Source organism: Bombyx mandarina, chromosome 25, assembly GCF_030267445.1.
Source record: "Bombyx mandarina strain Sakado chromosome 25, ASM3026744v2".
Classification (NCBI taxonomy): domain Eukaryota; kingdom Metazoa; phylum Arthropoda; class Insecta; order Lepidoptera; family Bombycidae; genus Bombyx; species Bombyx mandarina.
Window position 1 is genome coordinate 3419418 of NC_143231.1, and position 21270 is coordinate 3440687.

Below are 21270 nucleotides of genomic sequence, written 5' to 3' on the forward strand. Positions count from 1 at the left end.
ATCAGGGACAATGTCTGCTTCTAATGGAAAAAGAATTTTTGAAATCGGTCCAGTAGTTTCGGAGCCTATTCGAAACAAACAAACAAACAAATCTTTCCTCTTTATAATATTAGTATAGAAGAAACAAAGCCACTGGACGTAACTTCTCGGGATCCAAAAAGTCCACTGAAAAAATTCCAGTAAGTGATCTTGCTGAGATTATATTTCATCCCATATCATCTCATTACATTTTATTTCATGCCAGTTGATTAATGTCTCAAATTAATCATCTTCATTTCATTTCACTCCATAATACTCCATATTATCATTTTTCATAAAAATAACAATATAAATAAGACTTGACCTAAGGGTCTTAGTTACCAGGTCATAAAATCCCGTAAAAAAGTTACTCCAACATTTTATACCGTACCGTAAATAATCTGTGATTCTTGTTTTGTCCGTGCCTGTAGAGTCGGACGTCGGTGTGTAGTTCCTGTTTAGTGTGTGGTTCCTTCGAAAATAGTTAGAGTAGTGAAGAGTGGTGAAAGAAAAGAGTTAACACCACAAGGACCGTTACTGTAACTACAGTCCCTGTAATATGTTTCATGGAAATATAAAATTTTCTTTTACATCCGCATCGTTAATGATTTAATGTGAGAAAATAGATAATATTGAACAAGATGCGGTTCCTATACTGTTTATTGTTGTATACAATCACAGTAGTGATAAGTGTGGACCACGAAGCCGAAGAGGAAGGCAACAGGAGGAGGATAATCGATCAGCTGACGAGGACTAAAACGGTGCTATTAGATGATTACCACTTGGTAACAAGACATATTGCAACAGAAGTAAATATGTATAGGAATTATCGTACAGTTTCTGTGCTTTTCTATTCTATGAATAGTGATTTAACGTACGCTCAATTCACATTTCAATCAGAAGAGCTTCATCTAAATAACATAGGTCTGTATATTATAATGTTTTTTTTTTTTTAAATACGATGTTCTCTTATCTGTACTCCGCCTATCATTAGTTTAAGGTCATTCTATTTTAAAGCTTCTCATTAGGTGTTTTTCGTAATTGTATGTCTATCTATACATTATATCTATGTGTATTGTTGTGTTGGTTTAGTAGTGTTTGTGGTGTAGGAACCTCTAGAAAGAATACCAGCAAATGAAATATAATTTATAATAAAGCTATGATAGCATTTACAATACCTAACCCAGTCATCTAAAAGAATATTAAATAACATTTGATTTTAGCTTAAAGATTTGAAATATGCATGAAAATAATTTGTGTTCATAATAAGCCCTATTGTAAAGAAAATTTGTATTGTAAACTAGCTGACCCGGCAGACTTCGTAGTGCCTCAACCGATAAATAAAAGACCTGAACCTTTGTATAAAATAAACTTAAAACAAACAAAAGGAATCCGTCCAATGGGGGACACATCAAAGGTTTTTTTTTTTATTTTTTTTATACAATTCCGAGCATTTTCATATTTATTTACCTTTTAAACCGTCTCCGGACTTCCACGAAGAATTCAAGACCAAAATTAGCCAAATCGGGCCAGCCATTCTCAAGTTTTAGCAAGACTAACGAACAGCAATTCATTTATATATATACATGTGACCATATTCTTGATACAATTTCTATGAATACAATCAAAAAGTCTAGGGGTCATGGCACTAGCAAAGAGGCAAAACAAAATTTGTATTAAGGTGTTTCTGCAACAACTATGTTGACTTTCTGAGACTCAGATTTCTTTTGAATTTAGCAAGCCAGATAATTGATAAAGCTTATGATAATATTTAATTTTAGTCAGATTAGGAGATATGCATTGAAATTGATAAATATCTTTGTTATCAATTCCAATATTTCAATCCTTGGTTCTGTAGTAATAGATTTTTGCGAGCTACTGGTGCATTGTCATCTTCAATTGTAGGAGATTGAGAAGATGAGAATCACTCTCATCTTTCGGGGCTGTTCAGGAGAATTAAGTAATTCTTTGATGTCTGCTATAGATTAATCTCCTTTCCCTCATCTAATATATTGCAAGTGGGGTAGAATGTCCCATTTGATGGTTAAGGTTTTAACCATGTAGGTGTAGGTTTTAATGGCTTTGACAACATGAGACTGATCGCTGTCATGCTGGAGAATAGCCATATTGTCTCTAGCCGTATTGTGGCCATTTTCCATGCAATGCTCAGCTTAATCATATTAATTGAGTTTAATATCTTTCCCCAGTGTTAATTTCGTTTGGTTTCAAATGCTCATGGTAAATAATACTGACCTGGTACCACCAAATAAATAATAATAATAAAAATATATTTACTAACAATCACGCCACGTTAACTGGTTCCGTGCTAAGTTCGTAAAGAACGTGTGTTACAGGTACCAGATAACGGAAATAAATGTAAGATTTTTATTATACACATACATATATTTAATATACATCCATAATCCTGGAAAAGACATTTTATATTTATTATACAAATATCCTCCCTTGGCGGGATTCGAACTCGCGACCCCCTTGTGTAGTGACCATGTCACTTACCACTACACCAGACGGCCGTACACAGTACAACCAGTACCTACATTTGTACCGCTGGAGCAGCTGTTCACTGTCGAAAAAATGACGCTCAACATCTCTTGGCTTCAACTCACAAGCTCCTTGCTTTTGAATCATTTCCAACGCATGCAATCGCCTTGAAATGTCTAATGCTGAAGCATCTGACGGTCGTGTGCGTCTAAATCACCGTCTTTGCAGCTACGGAACGAATCACGACAAGTTGTTTGGCTCAGAGCAGCGTCGCCGTAAACTTTTTTGGTTGTTTGTTGTTCGGACGCTCTTCACATGCGAATCGCTTTAAGAAAACGGTCTCTTTTACACATCAAACTCACATGTGGCAGATATTTTTATTGCCCTTGTAGGTAGTCGAGGGTAGCGCAATTCTAGCGGCACAGCCAAGTCGTTGCCTATCGCTGAGTACAACCCGCAAACGTTATTTGAAGAAAGATATCTTATAGCGCTTACGAAACATCAAGCCGAGAAGTTCATTCGAAAGCCGGGTCTCTGGAATCGCGCTGTGGGTAATCGAATCGATGAACTCAGAACCGGTGGCGGTGCGATAATAAAAATGAGATGATAATAGATCATCTCAAACAATACCTCAGGGCCTTCTCTATAGAACATTCGGTACATAAAATAGAAAGCCAAAGTCCCCTCTGTAGATCCTTCTTTCGTTTTCTCTTCTGTATAGATTTCCTAGTACAGTATAAATTATGCAATAGTTCGCGTACGCTTTTTATTACCGTCCTTTGGCCAAATTATAACATTTGATTAAACAGCTACACTTCATCTTTAGCCCACACTCATTACTACATTTTGACAAAAATAGGCACGACATGGATTTCCTTAGTACCATTAATAGTGATTGTTCTTTTGCAAAGGTTTACATTTTAGGGCGGTAAGTTACTGTGACGCATGTCCTACCTATTAACAATACGTGTTCTGGAACCACGACGCGTTTCCAGAAATATTTATTGTCGTAAATCCTGTATCAAAATCAAAATTGTGCACAAGCGCTGTGATGTGCCCTATATTAATTTGAAACGAATCTTTAGCGGTAAGCGGTGGCTCAGCTGTGCCATTGGAATAGCTGGTGACCATATCAGAAGGGCTTTCAAACAGTTTACACGTTACTACGGATCCTCCCGATCCATTAACGGTGCTTTTAGGTACCTCAAGCATCGGTCACCGTCCTTGCCGAACCCGTCGCTTGCGACGAAGGGCTCGACAAGTAAACTAACCCATAGACCCCCTGAGTTTCTCGCCGGATCTTCTCAGTGGGTCGCGTTTCCGATCTAATGGTAGATTCTGCGAAGCACTGCTCTTGCCAGGGCCAATGTTACCAACACTCCCGGTTTGAGCCCCGTGAGCTCACCTACTCGCCCGGTTACGCTGACATAGCCTCTCAAGGCTTCAGATTAGGTAGAAAAAAAATAGGGGCTGTATACGTAGAACGAGCAGGAGTATTTGCGAAGCGAGATTCCGATCAAGCCCTTTAAATGTCCAATGAACTGTGCTCGTTATCATTATTATGTTAATACGCTTCCGAGAGCTTGGCCCATGATTCAAATCTTATCTGTTTGGCCCAATAATAAAATTGAATAATCAATACGAACAGGAAACGAACGTTTTTGTGTTTCAGGATCGTGCAGTCCGCAAGAAGTGTTGATCAAATTAAAACATGGATCGTATCCTGCAGTTAATCCCGACGGTTACGATTTCCCGAAGAATTTCATAGAACCAAGTCTGAGGGAAGAGGTTCACACCATAGACATACTATCGGATGGTAGAAACAGGACTTACACGATAAGGTATCCCAAGCCCGGGAGCTGGTACGCTCTTGTGTACATAAAATGGGAAGATCCGAGGAAGCAAAAAGTAGAACAGGAAGGTACGTCTATTAATTTAGCTAGAGGAAATTGTTTTTTTTTCAATAACGCGATGGGGCTGGGTAAAGTAAATGACTTAGTAAAAAAATGTATTTTTGAGACGCGCGACAGTAATGCTAATGAGCGTCACACTTTTTTTTAATTCTCCTATCTATTACTAGTAATCACGAGGGGTTATGCTACCATTATCGGACGTGGGAAGGACCTATTGCGTGCAATACTATTTATGTTGTCTAAAAGTCGTAGGTTCTGATTTGAAGGTTGAGACAATAGTTCGTAAAATTAAAATTTATGCCGCATCTAATAAGGTGTCCGGCAGCGTTGTGATGTCTGTGGTAACCTCCTACTTGTTAGTATACGCTGACATAGCCTCTCAAGGCTATCAGCTTTGTAGGAAATAAAAAAACCAACGCCAGGGGCGCTGTGAACCCGATCAACCATTGATGCAATAAATTAATAAATATTCACAGTGTCTTACGTTTTTAGATAAGCGCCTATGGTAGGGTACTAACTTGACTCCTTGTTCTATTCATGAACATAACTTACATTATCTACCGTCTGTATTAAGAAAAGTTATTGTAATAAATAACCTAAATTTGGGTAGAACGTACTTAATATATAAGCCTTTATTGCTGATACTAAACAATTACTTTACATACAGTAGCAAATTGTTTTAACTTGAATCTAATACATCGGGTTTCCCGGTTCAGTGATCAGCACACAGGACACAGAGTGTCCTGTGACACATAAGTCTCTTTCAGCTGCTTCCATTCTTCTCTATTGGTAGCTTTTCTGGACAAGATTGTCCCTCCAATCATCTTGATATCATCTGTCCATCTTCTAACTTGCCTACCTCTTTTTCTTTTGTCATCACGTGGCTGCCATTCTGTTTTTTTTTTTTTTTTTTTTTTTTTTATTGCCTTTCTGCTGCTGCTGCCATTCTGTTATAATTTTAGTCCATTTCATTCTGCTTTCCCTCGTTATATGTCCTGTCCATCGCAATTTTACCTAACGAACGTACTTGTATTGAATTATAAATAATTAAATTCTTCGCTGTCTCTATCGTGGCGAGATTCGAGAACAAACGATCATTTAAATTATTCAATTGGCAATTTGGCCTCACTCAGACTAAAACATTCGTAAATTGGCCGGTTTTGTATTACCGAGGTTACGTCACTACTACATCACTAATAACAATTCAATCAATTGGCTCTATCGTGGAAATTCGAGAACGAACTTTTTTTTTTTGCTTAGAAGATAGGTGGACGAGCTCACAGGCTCACCTGGTGTTAAGTGGTTACTGGAGCCCATAGACATCTACAACGTAAATGCGCCACCTACCTTGATATATAAGTTGTAAGGTCTCAAGTATAGTTACAACGGTTGCCCCGCCCTTCAAACCGAAACGCATTACTGCTTCACGGCAGAAATAGGCAGGGTGGTGGTACCTACCCGCGCGGACTCACAACAGGTCCTACCACCAGTAAATATAATTCAAAAATAATTCAATTGGCAATTTGGCCTTACTCAGACTAAAACATTCGTAAATTGCCCGGTTTTGAATTACCGATGTTACGTATCAAATGAACAGTATGGCAGATATTACATCACAAATAACGATTCAATCCGTACTAGATATTCGACCTCGGAATCTGATTGTCCGCCTCCCTGTTTCCTGTGGACTAGTGCAGTCAATTTCACAAACATTATCCATTACAGCGACTATTACTCCTCGTTATCCTTTATTAAGCCGGAGGACACTTTACTTCAGTTCACATTGAAATATAAGAAGATTTCGTTCGTCTTTTGTTAGTTGACTTTTCACATTATAATTGAGTCGACTATTATCAAAGCCGGCAATCTGACTTTTGGACAATGATTGGTAAATCAGAAAAACGAATTATTGACTTTGTATTCCATTGGCAGTCACAAAACTCTTCGGAACGACATCTTAGATAAATAACAGGTTAACTATTAACCTTTATTTAATGCAGGTTTTGAACCGTATTCTTTGAAGGAGACGATTATATTCAGATCAATCTGAATTGACATATCAATAAAAAAAAATTGTCCAAATGTACAGATTGCCACCTTTGATAATATACGACTCAATTATGCCTTTAATAATAATAATAAATTTTTATTTCAGTGTGCTTAGTGCGAGTTTTGTAACGTTCTCACTAGCGAGCCAGTTTGCTCAAATTTGTATGCAATTGGAACAGCGCCCCTAGCGGCAAACGTACTCGGTGTTATTTTGTGAGTGCGAGTTCATATTAACGTTGTAATCTCGTAACCGAGTAATTTTACCGAAATGAGTACTACGAATAACATTTGTGCGAGTGCGTGTTACAAATTAGTGGATTTTAACGTTTCGATCGAGTATTTCTTTAGTAGTTTTATTTTTCCAACTAGAGAGGCAAAAATATCATGCCATAGAGCCTAATTTTTTTTTATGAAAAATGATAATATGGAGTGAAATGGATTTGATTAATTTGAAGCATTAATCAATTGGCATGGAATGAAATGAAATGAGATCAGATAATATGGGATAAAATATAATCTCTGCAAAATGCTGATTATATACTGAGATTTTTTTCAGTGGACCTTTTCGAAGACTTCGAGAAGCTACGTCCAGCGGTTTTGTTTAATTTTTTTAAATTTTCGCACTTTCACAGATACTAAACAGTTAATAAACCCACGTTACTTTGTTATTGCACAGATGGGTGGACGAGCTCCCGGCCCACCTAATCTTAAGTGGTTACCGGAGCCCATAGACATCTACAACGCAAATGCCGCCTCCCACCTTGAGATATTAGTTCTAAGGTCTCAGTATAGTTACAACGGTTGTCCCACCCTTCAAACCGAAACGCATTACTGCTTCACGGCAAAAATAGGCAGGGTGGTGATACCTACCCGTGCGGACTCACAAGACGTCCTACCACCAGTAATTACAAAAATTAATTTTGCGGGTTTGATTTTTATTACATGATGCTATTCCTTTACAGTGAAAGTCAATCGTAAACATTTGATAAGTACGTATTTCATTAGAAAAATTTATACCCGCCGGCGGGATTAGAACACCGGTGCATTGCAAGATACGAATACACCGGACGCCTTAACCTTTAAGCCAGGACGGTCTCAAAATTACACTTATACACGAAGAAATATTAAATACGCATTAACTAAGAAACATTAAATAGACAAAATAAAACAATTCACACAATTTAGCTCCTCGCGGTCCCTCCAAAATGTCTTTTCACCTTTTTTTCCTAGTTGTTCAATTGTAAATGAATAAATCAAAATCAAATCGAGTTTACGTTCTATACGGTGAAAAATGAAGAATTGTGAGTGTGAGTTGAGATATGCTACTCGCTTCGCAGGGCGTTTATTCACCGAGAGCAGCAATAATATTATTTCTCGTATATTGGTAGCACGTGATGTTTTGGCATTAGACCGTCTAAATGAAATACAACGTATTTTAACAGCATTTTAATGAGAACCAACCACTTTCAAAATTATTCGGGTAATGTCACGTGTTCAATACTATTTTGTACCTTTAGAATTAAAGTGGCTCAACCCAAAATTCTTAGTTTCTGGTAAACTTCAATATTGTAATACAATAATTGTATTTTTTTAGTTTTTCGGTTTAAACACTTTAAGGCATGCCATTTTATTTGAAAAAGACAGAAAGAGTACTTTGTCCTTTTCTAGACTAAAAGATACTGTTTAATTTTATAAGCTGATAGAATAATATAGAAAAGAATAATAGGATACCCTCTAATCGTCACATTGGAAAAAGGTATGGCTTTATCATTTTATCATTTAAATTATTTTTTATTGCACTTATAAAACTAATTTAATTTACAATATGTAACTACATATATCTATAACTAATCCGTACTTGTCAAATTCCTCATAAATTGTCAATATTCTTAATAAAATTCCTATTAATAATATACAAGTGCAAATGTTGAGCTGCTTGCCAGAAATGATATAATAGTGCTTTGTTTTTTTGTTGTTTCCTTGTAGGCTGCCTGTAAAAATCTAAATCTGTGTGAAAGGCAATAAATGATTTTATTATTATCTACTAATGGTAGTCCAGTGGTCGAAATTTGACCATAATTTATTTAAATTTGAAGTTTGAACATTATTATAGTTCATTGTCACCTTTCTATTATCATCGTTTCTATAATAATCATTGCTCTATGTCGCCAAGGCTACATTATAGAAAAATAATATTAAAGACAAAAAATATTAATCTATTCTCAATTTGACCACAGATTGATAAATCAATAAACAAAAAAAGTATAAATGCATGTGTGTGTGTGTGTGTCAAATACATGGTAATGTGTGTAAGGTTTTTTTATTCATTTAGTTTATTTTTTTATTGTTTATGCACTATTAAAAAAAAAAAATTAGCAATCTGCACTACTTCTCTATATTCTCTATGAGTGTGGGAAATTTCGTACTTCTCCGTCCGCGCAATTTTCGTAAAAAGGAGTCCAACATTTTTGCTGCACGTATTACCTACTTAAAATGTAGGTTCTTAATAATAATACATAAGTGTTTTGAAATATAAAACGAATCTTAAATTTTTTAGTTATACCACTTCCATTCTAAGGGTGCAATTTCGTAAACAAACTTTGCCGTAATGGCGTAACCTTTAAAATACACGAAAACTGCCCAGCATAAACATATTTTTTTAGTAACTTTAATAGAAGTATTAGAATTAGAAGTTTATTATAGAATTTATTTAATTGTAATTACATATTTAGACATACTTAACATAATTAATCTTGGAATAGGTAATTATTGCAGCTTTTTTTAATTAAAGAAATTATGTTTTACATAGGTTTAATCTTTTACCCGTTGAACGTTTATAAAATGATTGTATTTACGGTAATAGTGTTGATGATCTTCATTAGGTGGCTCAAATATACTAAAATTATTACGAGCATCCATCCTTATTTATAAATGTGTAAAGAAGCAAAATTATTATTACATTGTTCAAATTTCTATATAATTTATAAATATAAATCTATACGTATGTACCTGTAAATATGTATATTGCGCGCGCGTGTGTGTGTGTGTGTGTGTGTGTGTGTGTGTGTGTGTGCGCGTGTGTATGTGCGTGTGTGTATATATTTCTATAATAGATAGATACACAGTGTGCAATTCATTTCGAAATTATTCTTGCCCATCTAATGGTTGTCTGGAAGAGATCACTCTTAGCGATAAGACCAAGAAAAAATGTTTCACAATATTTATTCATTTTGTGTACAATAAAGAATACTCTTTCACTGGTGGTAGGACCTCTTGGGAGTCCACACGGGTAGGTACCACCACCCCGCCTATTTCCGCCGTGAAGCAATAATGCGTTTCGGTTCGAAGGGTGGGGTAGCCGTTGTAACTATACTGAGACCTTAGAACTTATATCTCGAGGTGGGTGGCGCATTTACGTTGTAGATGTCTATGGGCTCCAGTAACCACTTAACATCAGATGGGCTGTGAGCTCGTCCATCCATCTAAGCAATAAAAAAAAAAAAACTCTATCTCGCTCTCTCTCTCTCATCAAACAACTCTTTAAAAAAAAGCAATGATTTAATAAGAATTAAATGAAAAAGCAAAGAATTAATATGTATTTACAACTAGCTAGACGTCTATAAAATTTTCTAACCGAAAAAATATATGTGTATAAACCATTAGAATAGATAAAACCTTAAAAAACAACATTATTATTAAAAACGAAAGAAAAAATCTTGATATTGTATTGGTTTCACGGCAAAATTTTTAGTGACTACTTAACTTGCTTGAAAGTGAAGAAATACTCTCAAAATCCATTAATTTGCAACTCGCACTCGCACATACAATAATCGAGAGCCTCACTTCGGTAAAGCTATTCGATACATGAGACAGCAACATAAACAAACCTTCTCTCTCCCACAAAATGAGATTCATAAGCTTACCACTAGGTGGCACTGATACAAACTCACACAAATTAAACATAACATTAACATCGACTGAGTAATTAAAAAAACTCGCACTAAGCACAGGTACATTACCCATTACCCGACTAATTATAAATATCGTTAGAAAGCTTGGCATTTCAATTAAACGCCTTAAAAAAACCTTGCGTGTTACCAATATAAAAGAAAAAATTATTGCTTCTCAAGATGAATAAACGTCCTGCAAATCGAGTAACTCGCACTCAGAGCTCCGCACGTTTCACCGTGAAGAGCGTACACTCGATGCGAGTCATTCGATTCGATTTTTGAAACTCGCACTAAGCCTACAGAATTAAATTCCATATGAAGTGTTATTAATACAAAATCTTGAAGTGTTAGCAATACAAAATCTTTCTTAAAAAAAGCAGTTCATTTTATTTATTTTACATTGACCATAAAGAGTCGAGGTTAAATTAACTTATCTATACTAATATATAAATCTACAGTGGTTTTTACGGATGTTTCGTTATAACTACTGAACCATGCATCCGATTGACTTGAAACTTGGTATCCATGTAGAAAATACATGTACTTAATGGATAGGCTAATACTTATATGGGCGTTGGACTCCCTAATAATAATGACAATAAATAATAATGTTAATTTTAAATGCCCAGCGAAGCGGGCTAGTTATTCATAATTTTTTATGATTGAACAGACTGGATTGAAATCACTGTAAATTGAGTCGACTATTATCAAAGCCGGCAATGTGACTTTTGGACAATTATTGGTAAATCAGAAAAACGAATTATTGACTTTGTATTCCATTGGCAGTCACAAAACTCTTCTGAACGACATCTTAGATAAATAACAGGTTAAGTATTAATATTTATTTAATGCAGGTTTTGAACCGTATTCTTTGAAGGAGACGATTATATTCAAATCAATCTGTATTGACATATCAATAACATTTTCTTGTCCAAATGCACAGATTGCCACCTTTGATAATAGACGACTCTGTTGATCCAATAGAATTTGTCTTGTCCGAATTTCAATAAATTTGTTCTTTCGCAAGAACCACATTTGGAATTCGAGCAAATAAAAATCATGTTCGTTCAGCCCATCTCAAGTTTTGAGCTAACTAATGCCATGTTTGTTTCACATAACCTTCATCAAAAACGTAGGTGTACGACATTTGGTTGGTACAATATTAACAAATTTGTGTACATATTCCGAGCGAATCACGAACTTAGATTACGGATTAATAGATAATAATACATTTGCGTAACATATTTGATAATAATTTTTGGTTAATCCGGCTTCAAAAAATAAGTGAATTTCAATTAGATTTCTAGGCGATCAGATTTCGATTATTATTATTTTTTTGGTTGGATGGTTCTTTATCAAGACTTGACCAGTAGTTTTTGGGTCATCGTTTATAATGAATACTGTTATAGATATTCATTGATTTCGCCTAATATTAGTGTTATTTTATTTTGCTAAGGCGGTGTTCTTCTTCTTTGTAAAAGTTTAGTATTATTATTATTAATTTTTTTTATTGCCCTTGTAGGCAGACGAGCATACGGCCCACCTGATGGTGAGTGGTTACCGTCGCCCATGGACTTCAGCAATGCCAGGGGCAGAGCCAAGCCGCTGCCTACCGCTTAATACTCTCCACAAGCCTTGTTTGAAGAAGGACATGTCATAGCGCTCGGGAAACACTGTGGAGGGGAGCTCATTCCATAGCCGGTTGGTACGTGGCAAAAAAGACCTCTGGAAACGCACTGTGGAACTATTAAATATTCTTAATATTAAAGGTACATATTTGTGCGTCTAATATTTCTTTTTTTAGTTTTTCTCAATAGATTCCGCTATAATTTTTCTAAAGCAATAAAAATGTTAGTTATTTAATAGGACATTTGCTTGTCTTCGTAGATTTGTAGACTATGACCAATACTTTTATACCATGCCATGAATACAACTGCGAATACTATAAGCAGTCTATCAGTATGATATCGCGTATTAAGCGAAGCGATTTCTATTAATACGCGACATTTATCTTTGTAATTAAATGTCCGTTTTATTTGGTACTGGCTGACCCGGCAAATCGATAAATAAAAGACCCAAACTTTTGGGGGAGGCAAATTTAAGGGAAAAATGAAATTGTTATTTTTATTTAATTACGAGCATTTTCATATTTATCTACATTTTAAACCTTATCTGGACTTCCACAAATAATTCAAGACCAAAATTAGCCAAATCGGTCCAGGCGTTCTCGAGTTTTAGCGAGACTAACGAACAGCAATTCATTTAAATATATTTGGTATTATTATACTAGGAACAATTCGATAATTTATATTAAACTTCAATCAAGATATTGAAATAGCTGAATAAGTTTTTTGGTTATGATATTTTTCCAAATTTTAAATATTAAATTGCTGTCTTGTTAAGTTGAATAAATGTAGCTTAAAAGAAATAGCTTTTCGCCCCTCGATAAAATAATACAATAAAACTTCTTGTTAACTAATAATATAATTTTATCACATTACCAGGTCTAGTAGCAGATTGTCGAACGATATTGTACACCGATTTACAAGTAAAAGAAGAAGAGAAAATACGATTTGTAGATTGCTACAGCGGTTTTAATTTGGACCAAAAAGACATGCCGGTCACATTGAAATGCATGGCCACAGATAAGCCCGATCCGATCTCGTTAAATATCACGTTTCTCGACATTGATACGTCTGCAGACACCTACGTGACATTAAGACTGCAGTCATTGTCATTGCCGTCCGACGATAATTACATAATATATTGTATTTATGATCCGAAAATAAACAATATACTTTCGGTAACGTTTACGCCCAATCCGAACGCGTGGCACTACATCCGAGTAGACCAGGCTAGGGAAAACGTAACCATGATAGCGAATTGCGAATCGTATCAGCGGACAGACCTAAGTGACGCCGAAAATTTAACGATTCTCGACCTTATGCGCGACGACAAAGGAAGGTTCTTCACGTTCGACTACGGTCTCCCGACGACAGACTTGCAGGACGCGACCAGCGTCCTAAACGTTACCTCATCCGAAATCAAAAGTATGCGATTCAAAGTCAATCAGTTTCTGGATATCGGCGGCAGCCTCTCGATCGAGGCTAGCCTGCTGATGAGCCTGAAGTACTACATGGGTAATTACAAGAGAGAATCGACGAAGGGGGACTTATTGGAATTCACCGAAGACAATCAGTTTATGAAAGCAGTAATCTGTTTGAACGTTGGCCACGCTAGCGTGCCTTTGGAGAGCGGACATTGCAAATACAACGACCGGGTCACACCGGCGCTTTTCGTGTTGAATAGCACCGATTCCGAATCGGTGTACTCGAAATCTATAATACCGTTTCCGGAGAGCGGCACTTGGTATCTAACGTTTCGGCTGTTCTGCGACTCGACCGTCTGTCCTTGTCCCACTTCGGAGGACGGAACGAAATATTATGTGAATTCGAGCGGGATAACAGATGTCGGTTTGTCCAGCAACAAAACTAGACAGGGCTCCTCGGAGTGCAACGCGAGTGTGGTGGTGGCCTTGTCGTCGAGCTCGTGCGTGGGCGGGAGCTGTAGCAACCACGGGAACTGCCTCCTGAATACCTTTGGAGGGATGGTCATGTCCTTTTGTTCGTGCTCTGCAGGATATGGAGGTAATTAATTACTTATGTTTAAACAAGGTTTATTTAAACATACACATAAACAGTCTCTGAGATCAGACTTGTAGTTCTGAAGAAGAAAAAAAAGCACTTCAATTTTTAATGCTTATAGTTATATACCTTTAACTGATTTCAAAAAAGGAGGATTATCAATTCGACTGTTTTTTTTTGGTCTCGCAGAATTATTTTCTAGGTGAACCGATTATGATGATTCTGTTTTATTTGAAAACTGATTCTCATGTGGGGACCACATAAAATTTTAATCCTGTAAAATTTTGACCAGTATATTATGAGTTATCCTTAATAATGCATACTTAAATTATTTCGACTGCGGTATTCTTAAACTATTTTGATAAAGTCGGTTTTCGTTTTTACCTTATAATTTTGTATTATTATACTCTAATGAGTCAATTAAGCATAAGGTAAAGCTTTTGATTAGAACTGTGTACCATAATAAAGTATGATGATATCGTGCCAAGAAAGAAAGTGTGACGTGCCAAGAATCTCAAGGTGCTTTTTTTTCGCATCAAAACTACCACTGCAACATTTGCAACTCTGTATTGCATTGAATATCATCGTATTTAATTAAATAAAGTGCAATATCGATTAAATCAAGAATAAATTACGGAATTTTGATGTAAATACATGAACATTCTTTTCGGAATCGATTTTTGGAAATTTTATCGTTACAAAAATCGATTTTCTTCGTGTACGAGTTAGAAAATTGAAAACGATTCAAGGTAGATATAAAAAATGTTATATTGATTAAATCAAGAATAAATTACGGAATTTCGATGATATCGATAACACATGAACATTCTTTTCTGAATCGATTTTTGAAATTTTATCATTACAAAAATCAATTTCCTCGTGTACTACGAGTTAGAAAATTGAAAACGATTCAAGGTAGATAGTTGGATTTATTCGTGGTGGAAGTGAGTGGAAGAGTTCATTAATCTTGACCGGCTTGAGCTTGAGCGTTTGACCGGCTGAGTTTGTGAAAACGAAAATCTACTAAAATTAAAATAAACGCGAAGTTAAACGGTGATAGTGTATTTAAATGGATCTTAAGGTTGATTGTATTGTATATAGTAGGTCAGACTGCACTGGTAGTCAGCCCACTGAGTTTCTCGCCGTATCTTCTTAGTGGGTCGCGTTTCCGATCCGGTGGTAGATTCTGCGAAGTATTGCTTTTGCTAGGGTCAGTGTTAGCATCACTCCGGTTTGAGCCCCGTGAGCTTACCTACTAGCTAAGGTTACGCTGAAATTGCCTCTCAAGGCTATCAGCATAGGTAGGATAAAAAAAAAACTGGTAGCAATTATTATTATTTATATTATATTTATTAATTACCTCCTTCCTATCTAACTTCCTATTTTCAATATCTTCACTCCAGCCATGAGCGGGCCCTACGTTCTCTCAATAGCCTATTAATTCGTTGTCCCACACATAGTTCTAGTTATGTTCGTAACTCTTTCGTCGTGCAATCTGTTCTGCTATGGAATGCGCTTCCTCTCGAGATCAGGACTATTACTAACCGCTGCACGTTCAAGTTAAGGGTTCGGCGAATGCTGTTGGAAAAGTTAGCGGAATCGTCATGAACTTGATGAAGTTATTTGTTAAGGAAATTTATTAATATATTCCTTTTAATACTGTATAAACTATTATATGTATGTATGTGTGTATATATGTATGTATGTATATATGTGATTTTGTATATATGTAGATATACTTTTTTTGTATGTATTCGTTACCTAATATAAATTTCATTGCACCTACCACTATTTACTCTGCACTACCTTTGGTTGACTGGTAGAGAATGCCTTAGGCATTAAGTCCGCCAATGTAAATTTTACATGAAGTGTAATAAATAAATAAATAAAAAAATAAAATTTATAAACTTTTTTTTTAGGTTGGGATTGTTCGGACGATTCAAGAATGGACAGCCGAGCGTATATGCTACTTTCGATCCTGCTGCTCACGCTAAGCAATCTCGTATTCTTTTTCTCGATATACGTGGCGACAATACGTTTCTACTACACCGAAGCCATGATGTACGCTTTCACGATGTTGTTCTCGACGTTCTACCACGCTTGCGACGCGCCGTCCCAAGTCGCCTACTGCATCATCAGAGGCAATATCCTTCAGTTCGGCGACTTTTACTGCGGCCTTATGTCGTTTTGGGTGACGCTACTGGCTATGAGTATCGTCAGTGACGAATTAAGGTCCTTCTGTCAGCTGACCGGAGCTATTGTCGTGGCCTTGTTCACGACCTGGAACATGCATTCGTTCGTATCGTTTCTCCTGCCGGTGGCTATAGGAGTGACCGTGTTGTTGGTCTCTTGGTATCTCGATTACATGAAGACCGGTATAATGAGATACCCGTGGTCTTATTACTCGAAGTACATGCCGATCGGTATAATTCTGGTCAGCACCGGTCTGATATGTTACGCGTTTTTACAGACTGAACAGAATTACAAAATCGTTCATTCGATTTGGCACATGATAATAGCGTTTAGCGTTGTGTTTCTGTTGCCCGATGTGAAACGGGGCCCGAATGCGAACCCCTTCCTACCGACACCGAGTTATTATACGGGTAAGTTTTCTAGATACTTCCGCAGATCTCGCACGCCCATTGCCGAATGATGAAGCAATTATTCCTGTTATATATGAGGCCGTCAGCGCAAAAGTGACCTAAGCCTAACTATGGTATAGTTAGTATGGAGGCAATTAGGTTTGGAATTTTCATGAATTTGAATTTGGGTAGGCAAAAAAAAAACAATACGCGCAAAAATAATGTTTACAAAGCTATCTGTTATCTATGGATGAAAGAAACTATGGATAGGCCGGATTTGCATCAGAATTTATTATATTTTAAATAGATTCCAATATACGTCATATAAGCTTGAATATAAAAAAATGTGGGTTAGGCCACCTTTGCGCTGATGGCCTCGTATGTAAATCTAGATAAATATTAAAATAGTTCTATTTTTATACGTCAAAAATGATTAAAATAAATTATAATTGCCGTGACACAACACATTGAGATAGTTACCACAGATTAAAACGTGTCACGGATTAGTTTTTAAGATTTAAATGTCATAAATATAATTATACAAAACGACTTCTAGTCAAGTGTAAATAATTTTTTGTACACGTTTTTTCTAATGTAACTGACCTAGTAATGATGATTTTGGATTTAGATTTTTCAAGTCCAATGTAAAGTTCCGTTTTATTTATGGAGGGTAGGTAAGGAAGATCATCTCAGTTTAATAAAAAGTGTCCGATGAAATGGAACTGTATATTAAAGTGGCGCCATTGTTGCAAGTGGTAGGATACTAAATTAAAAAGGAATGAAACACTTGCTACGTAAATATTTTAGTAATAAATATTATTAATAGTTGATATTTAAAATACTGCATATTTCTTAACTACAAAACTCAAGAAAAAATATTAAATTCCTGAACCCTTCACTGCTTTTAAAACTGTTATTAAAATTTCCACTTCCTACACTAACGCTATTTCTACTTGTCAAGTTTACAGGTGGACACTTTTCAACTTGCACCCTATGAAATCTGGTTCTCCTTACCTTTACTCATCCATAGTTTTATTTTTAAAATTTCGTCCGTTAATAGTGTTGCCAGTCTGTTATATTACCAGTGTGCTTAGTGCGAGTTTTTTAACGTTTTCGATATCGTAAAAGTTAGCTCATATTTATATGGAACGGGATCGTTTGCGTACATTTGCCGCTAGGGGCGCTGTTCCAACTGCATACAAAATTCGGTTAACTTTTACGCTATCGAGAACTTTAAGAAACTCGCACTATGCACACAGATAAGTAGTTAAATGTGATAAATGTAAATGATAGGTGTTTTTTTTTCATCTTTCGACTGTTTTCATTTACATTCCTTTGTAGTGTTAACTATTACTATAATTAAGGTTCACGTTTGTTTTCTTATGATTACGTATACGAATGTTATAATAAATATAAATGAAAAACTATCGTTTGTTACAGAACGCCTATCTTCAAAATAATTAATAGTTTTTGTAATTGTAATGTCTGTTATACAATTCAATGAGGTAGTTTTAATTTTTGAATGACTTATGGAAAATTCGATCATGTAAGTTCACAGATTATGTAGGTAAATAATTTAAAATCCTCGCTAATAATTTTGTGCAATTTAATGAATTTTATATCAATATTGATTCTGTGATTTTTTTGATACTATTCAAATGTAACTAACGCACGACCTTCGGTGAAAAAATGACATTTTTATAAATAACTAGCGGACCCGGCAGGCTTCGTAGTGCCTCAATCGATAAATAAAAGATCTAAACTTTTGTATAAAATAAACTTAAAATAAACAATAGGATCCGTCCGACGGGGGACACATCAAGGGAAAAACAAAATTGTTAGTTTTATTTAATTCCGAGCATTTTCATATTTATCTACCTTTTAAACCTTCTTTGGACTTTCACAAATAATACAAAACCAAAATTAGCCAAATCGGTATAGCCGTTCTCGAGTTTTAGCGAGACTAACGAACAGCAATTCATTTATATATAGAAAGGTTTTAAAGGTTTCAAAAGGTTTTTTGTGTTTGTTTTGATGTTAAAGAGGTACACCAAAACTGTACCAATAAAATGATTTAAATACGACATTCGACATTGATTTTAAAGTTTACCGAAAGTCATCGTGTTCAGGTTGCTCGCTAACGTCATGTTTCCCTATCAGGAATTCAGAATCGGAGTTGTTTGATTCACATTTCCGTCCGGAATGTTCACGAATGACAAATGATAATTTTTCTTTTGTTTTCGGGTGATCACGTAGCCCCTATTGTGGGAACGTAACGTTTGTCAATGTCCTAGGACATTAAATAAGATGAAAATGGTTTTTAAAATTCCGTAAGATAATGATTAAATATAAGTTAATCCGTTAATCAGCACTGTCCCAAAAATAACGTTTAAATACTCTGAAAGGTGCCTTATTGTAATACTCATTAAATTTTATACGTACCTAATGCTCGACTAATTACAGAAGCACGTGAAAATGAAATTTAAACTCATTAAGATTTATTTGCTTACAAATTTCTAAAAAAAAATTAACAAATTACCGCCAGGTATTGCCTTTGAAAATGGTCGACCATATAGTGCCATCGTTTTGCCATTAGTATTATTAAGACACGTTCTAATAGCTCACCACTATTGAGAATGTTGCTCTAAGGGTTACTACAGACCAGCGATGCGTTTTTTCCACAAGGTTACGACCAAGTTTCCCTCGTCTGTAACCAGGCGAATCAAGACCGGGCTCGTAAAAATAGGTTTAATTGATCGATTTTATTGTAATGATAAAATAAAAACAATCTAACGCTGTTCACGTTCTCCGTCAAATGGAATGTATAGTGAAAAACACGCAAGTTGGTTTAATACTGATTTATTTTAAAGACCTCCTCACTTACAGTTACTTATATTGAATGCATGACTTACGTCATTATAAATATACTACATCTCCTCAATGAAAAAAATATGGAAGGATGGCGTCCGACGGTTTCCTTCCCTACCCGACAAAGTGTAAAATATAACGTTAATTATGCGAGATAATATATTCGTCTGTGTGCTTAGTGAGAGGTTTTTTAACGTTCTCGACACCGTAAAAGTTAACTTAAATTGGTATGCAGTTGGAACAGCGCCTCTGGCGGTAAACGTGAGGAAACCGTCGGACGCCGTTGGTGTGCAATAAAGTGTATTCTCTCTCTCTCTCTCTAATCACAATATCACTGAAAACAAAAACATATTCATAAAATAATCAAATAAGCTAGTTGGACTATTATAAATCACCTTCATTATCATAATACCATTAAACGCTAATAGAACCAAGTTTCCCTGTCTTCCTCTAATGCGTTATTTCCCTATTTTTGTCTCTTAATTGATCATTATTTTTGAATCTAATACCACCCAGGGGCTCTATATTGTATGGACATTTTCGGTATAGTAAAAAAATATTATTTTTAATATTATTTCCTTTTTAGATTTGGAAATCTAATGCGGTAACAAAGGAATTCATCATCAATCAATTCATGGTTACAAGATTTCCCTCGAATTATTTCCTACTGCTACTCAGCTTTCAACATTCCGTTGTAGTGGTATTACCATTTGACGGAGAACGCGAATAGCGTTAGATTGTTTTTATTTTATCATTACAATAAAATCGATCAATTAAACCCATTTTTACGAGCCCGGTCTTGATTTGCTTCGCTTGTTTTTTAACGTTCTCGTATAGCGTAAAAATTGAACGTTTGCCGCTAGTGACGCTGTTTCAACTGCATACTAATTTAAGTTAACTTTTACGCTATCGAGAACGTTAAAAAACTCGCACTAAGCACATTAACCCTGTTTCATAATATCATATTTATTTTATTCAGTTTCAAATCAAATTGACGATTTTACGAGAGTTATTCATTGACGAAATCGTGAAATGTATATTTTTCAAGAATCTTGTTTGTAATATAACATAAATTTTATGTTCAGTGTCCACGAATTGGTTTACATGCTTACGCACGAGTCAGGAGTGAGCTTTGACTGTCTAAAAAGCTTTACTGTGATTTCATTTCTTACCTCATTACACTATGAGTACTGGACGAAGAACTATCAATTAGTTACCGTGATAAATACCAAAGCTTTTTTATTATAAACTGTTTGTAGATTATATAGCGCATAATAATAATATATACATTTGTTTTGATCGAGGCCTTTATTAGAGTTTATCAATTCATAAAGGAAGGAGTTGATGTATTTTACCTTAAATTTTGTAGTTCCTTTTAAAAATTAAAAATTTTATGCGTGCAAAAAAAAAACGAGTCTTTATTTTATTCTAAATGAAAATGTGAAACATTCCTCGATTTCAATTATTCACTTGCTCAAAATTTCTGGTTTCTGTAAAAAAAATATGTACGTATCCTTTTTTTATTATTATGATTATATTGAACTTTATTCGCATTTATAATTACGTTGCCAATAAATAATACGCAATATTTTTTATTTTATTTCATTCGATCGGTTTAAATTTTACTGTAATAGTAAAACAATTAAATAAATAGTACTACCTTCGCTTCTCGCTTCGTGAACTATATATCGGTATGAAAGGTATACCGATATGATGTCATATGAGATAAATGCGGGCGACAACC

At 35.3% G+C, this 21270-nt stretch overlaps 1 protein-coding gene across 1 annotated transcript; it reads left to right on the forward strand.

Annotated features, from left to right (window-relative positions):
- The first annotated feature begins 413 nt into the window (after positions 1–413).
- On the forward strand, positions 414–21112 carry LOC114243955 (post-GPI attachment to proteins factor 6). The gene is made up of 4 exons (XM_028175618.2): positions 414–942; positions 4193–4441; positions 12937–14079; positions 15996–21112. Exons 1-4 carry the CDS (start codon positions 660–662, stop codon positions 16727–16729), a joined length of 2409 nt encoding a protein of 802 aa, XP_028031419.2. The 5' UTR covers positions 414–659; the 3' UTR covers positions 16730–21112.
- Positions 21113–21270: the final 158 nt, after the last annotated feature.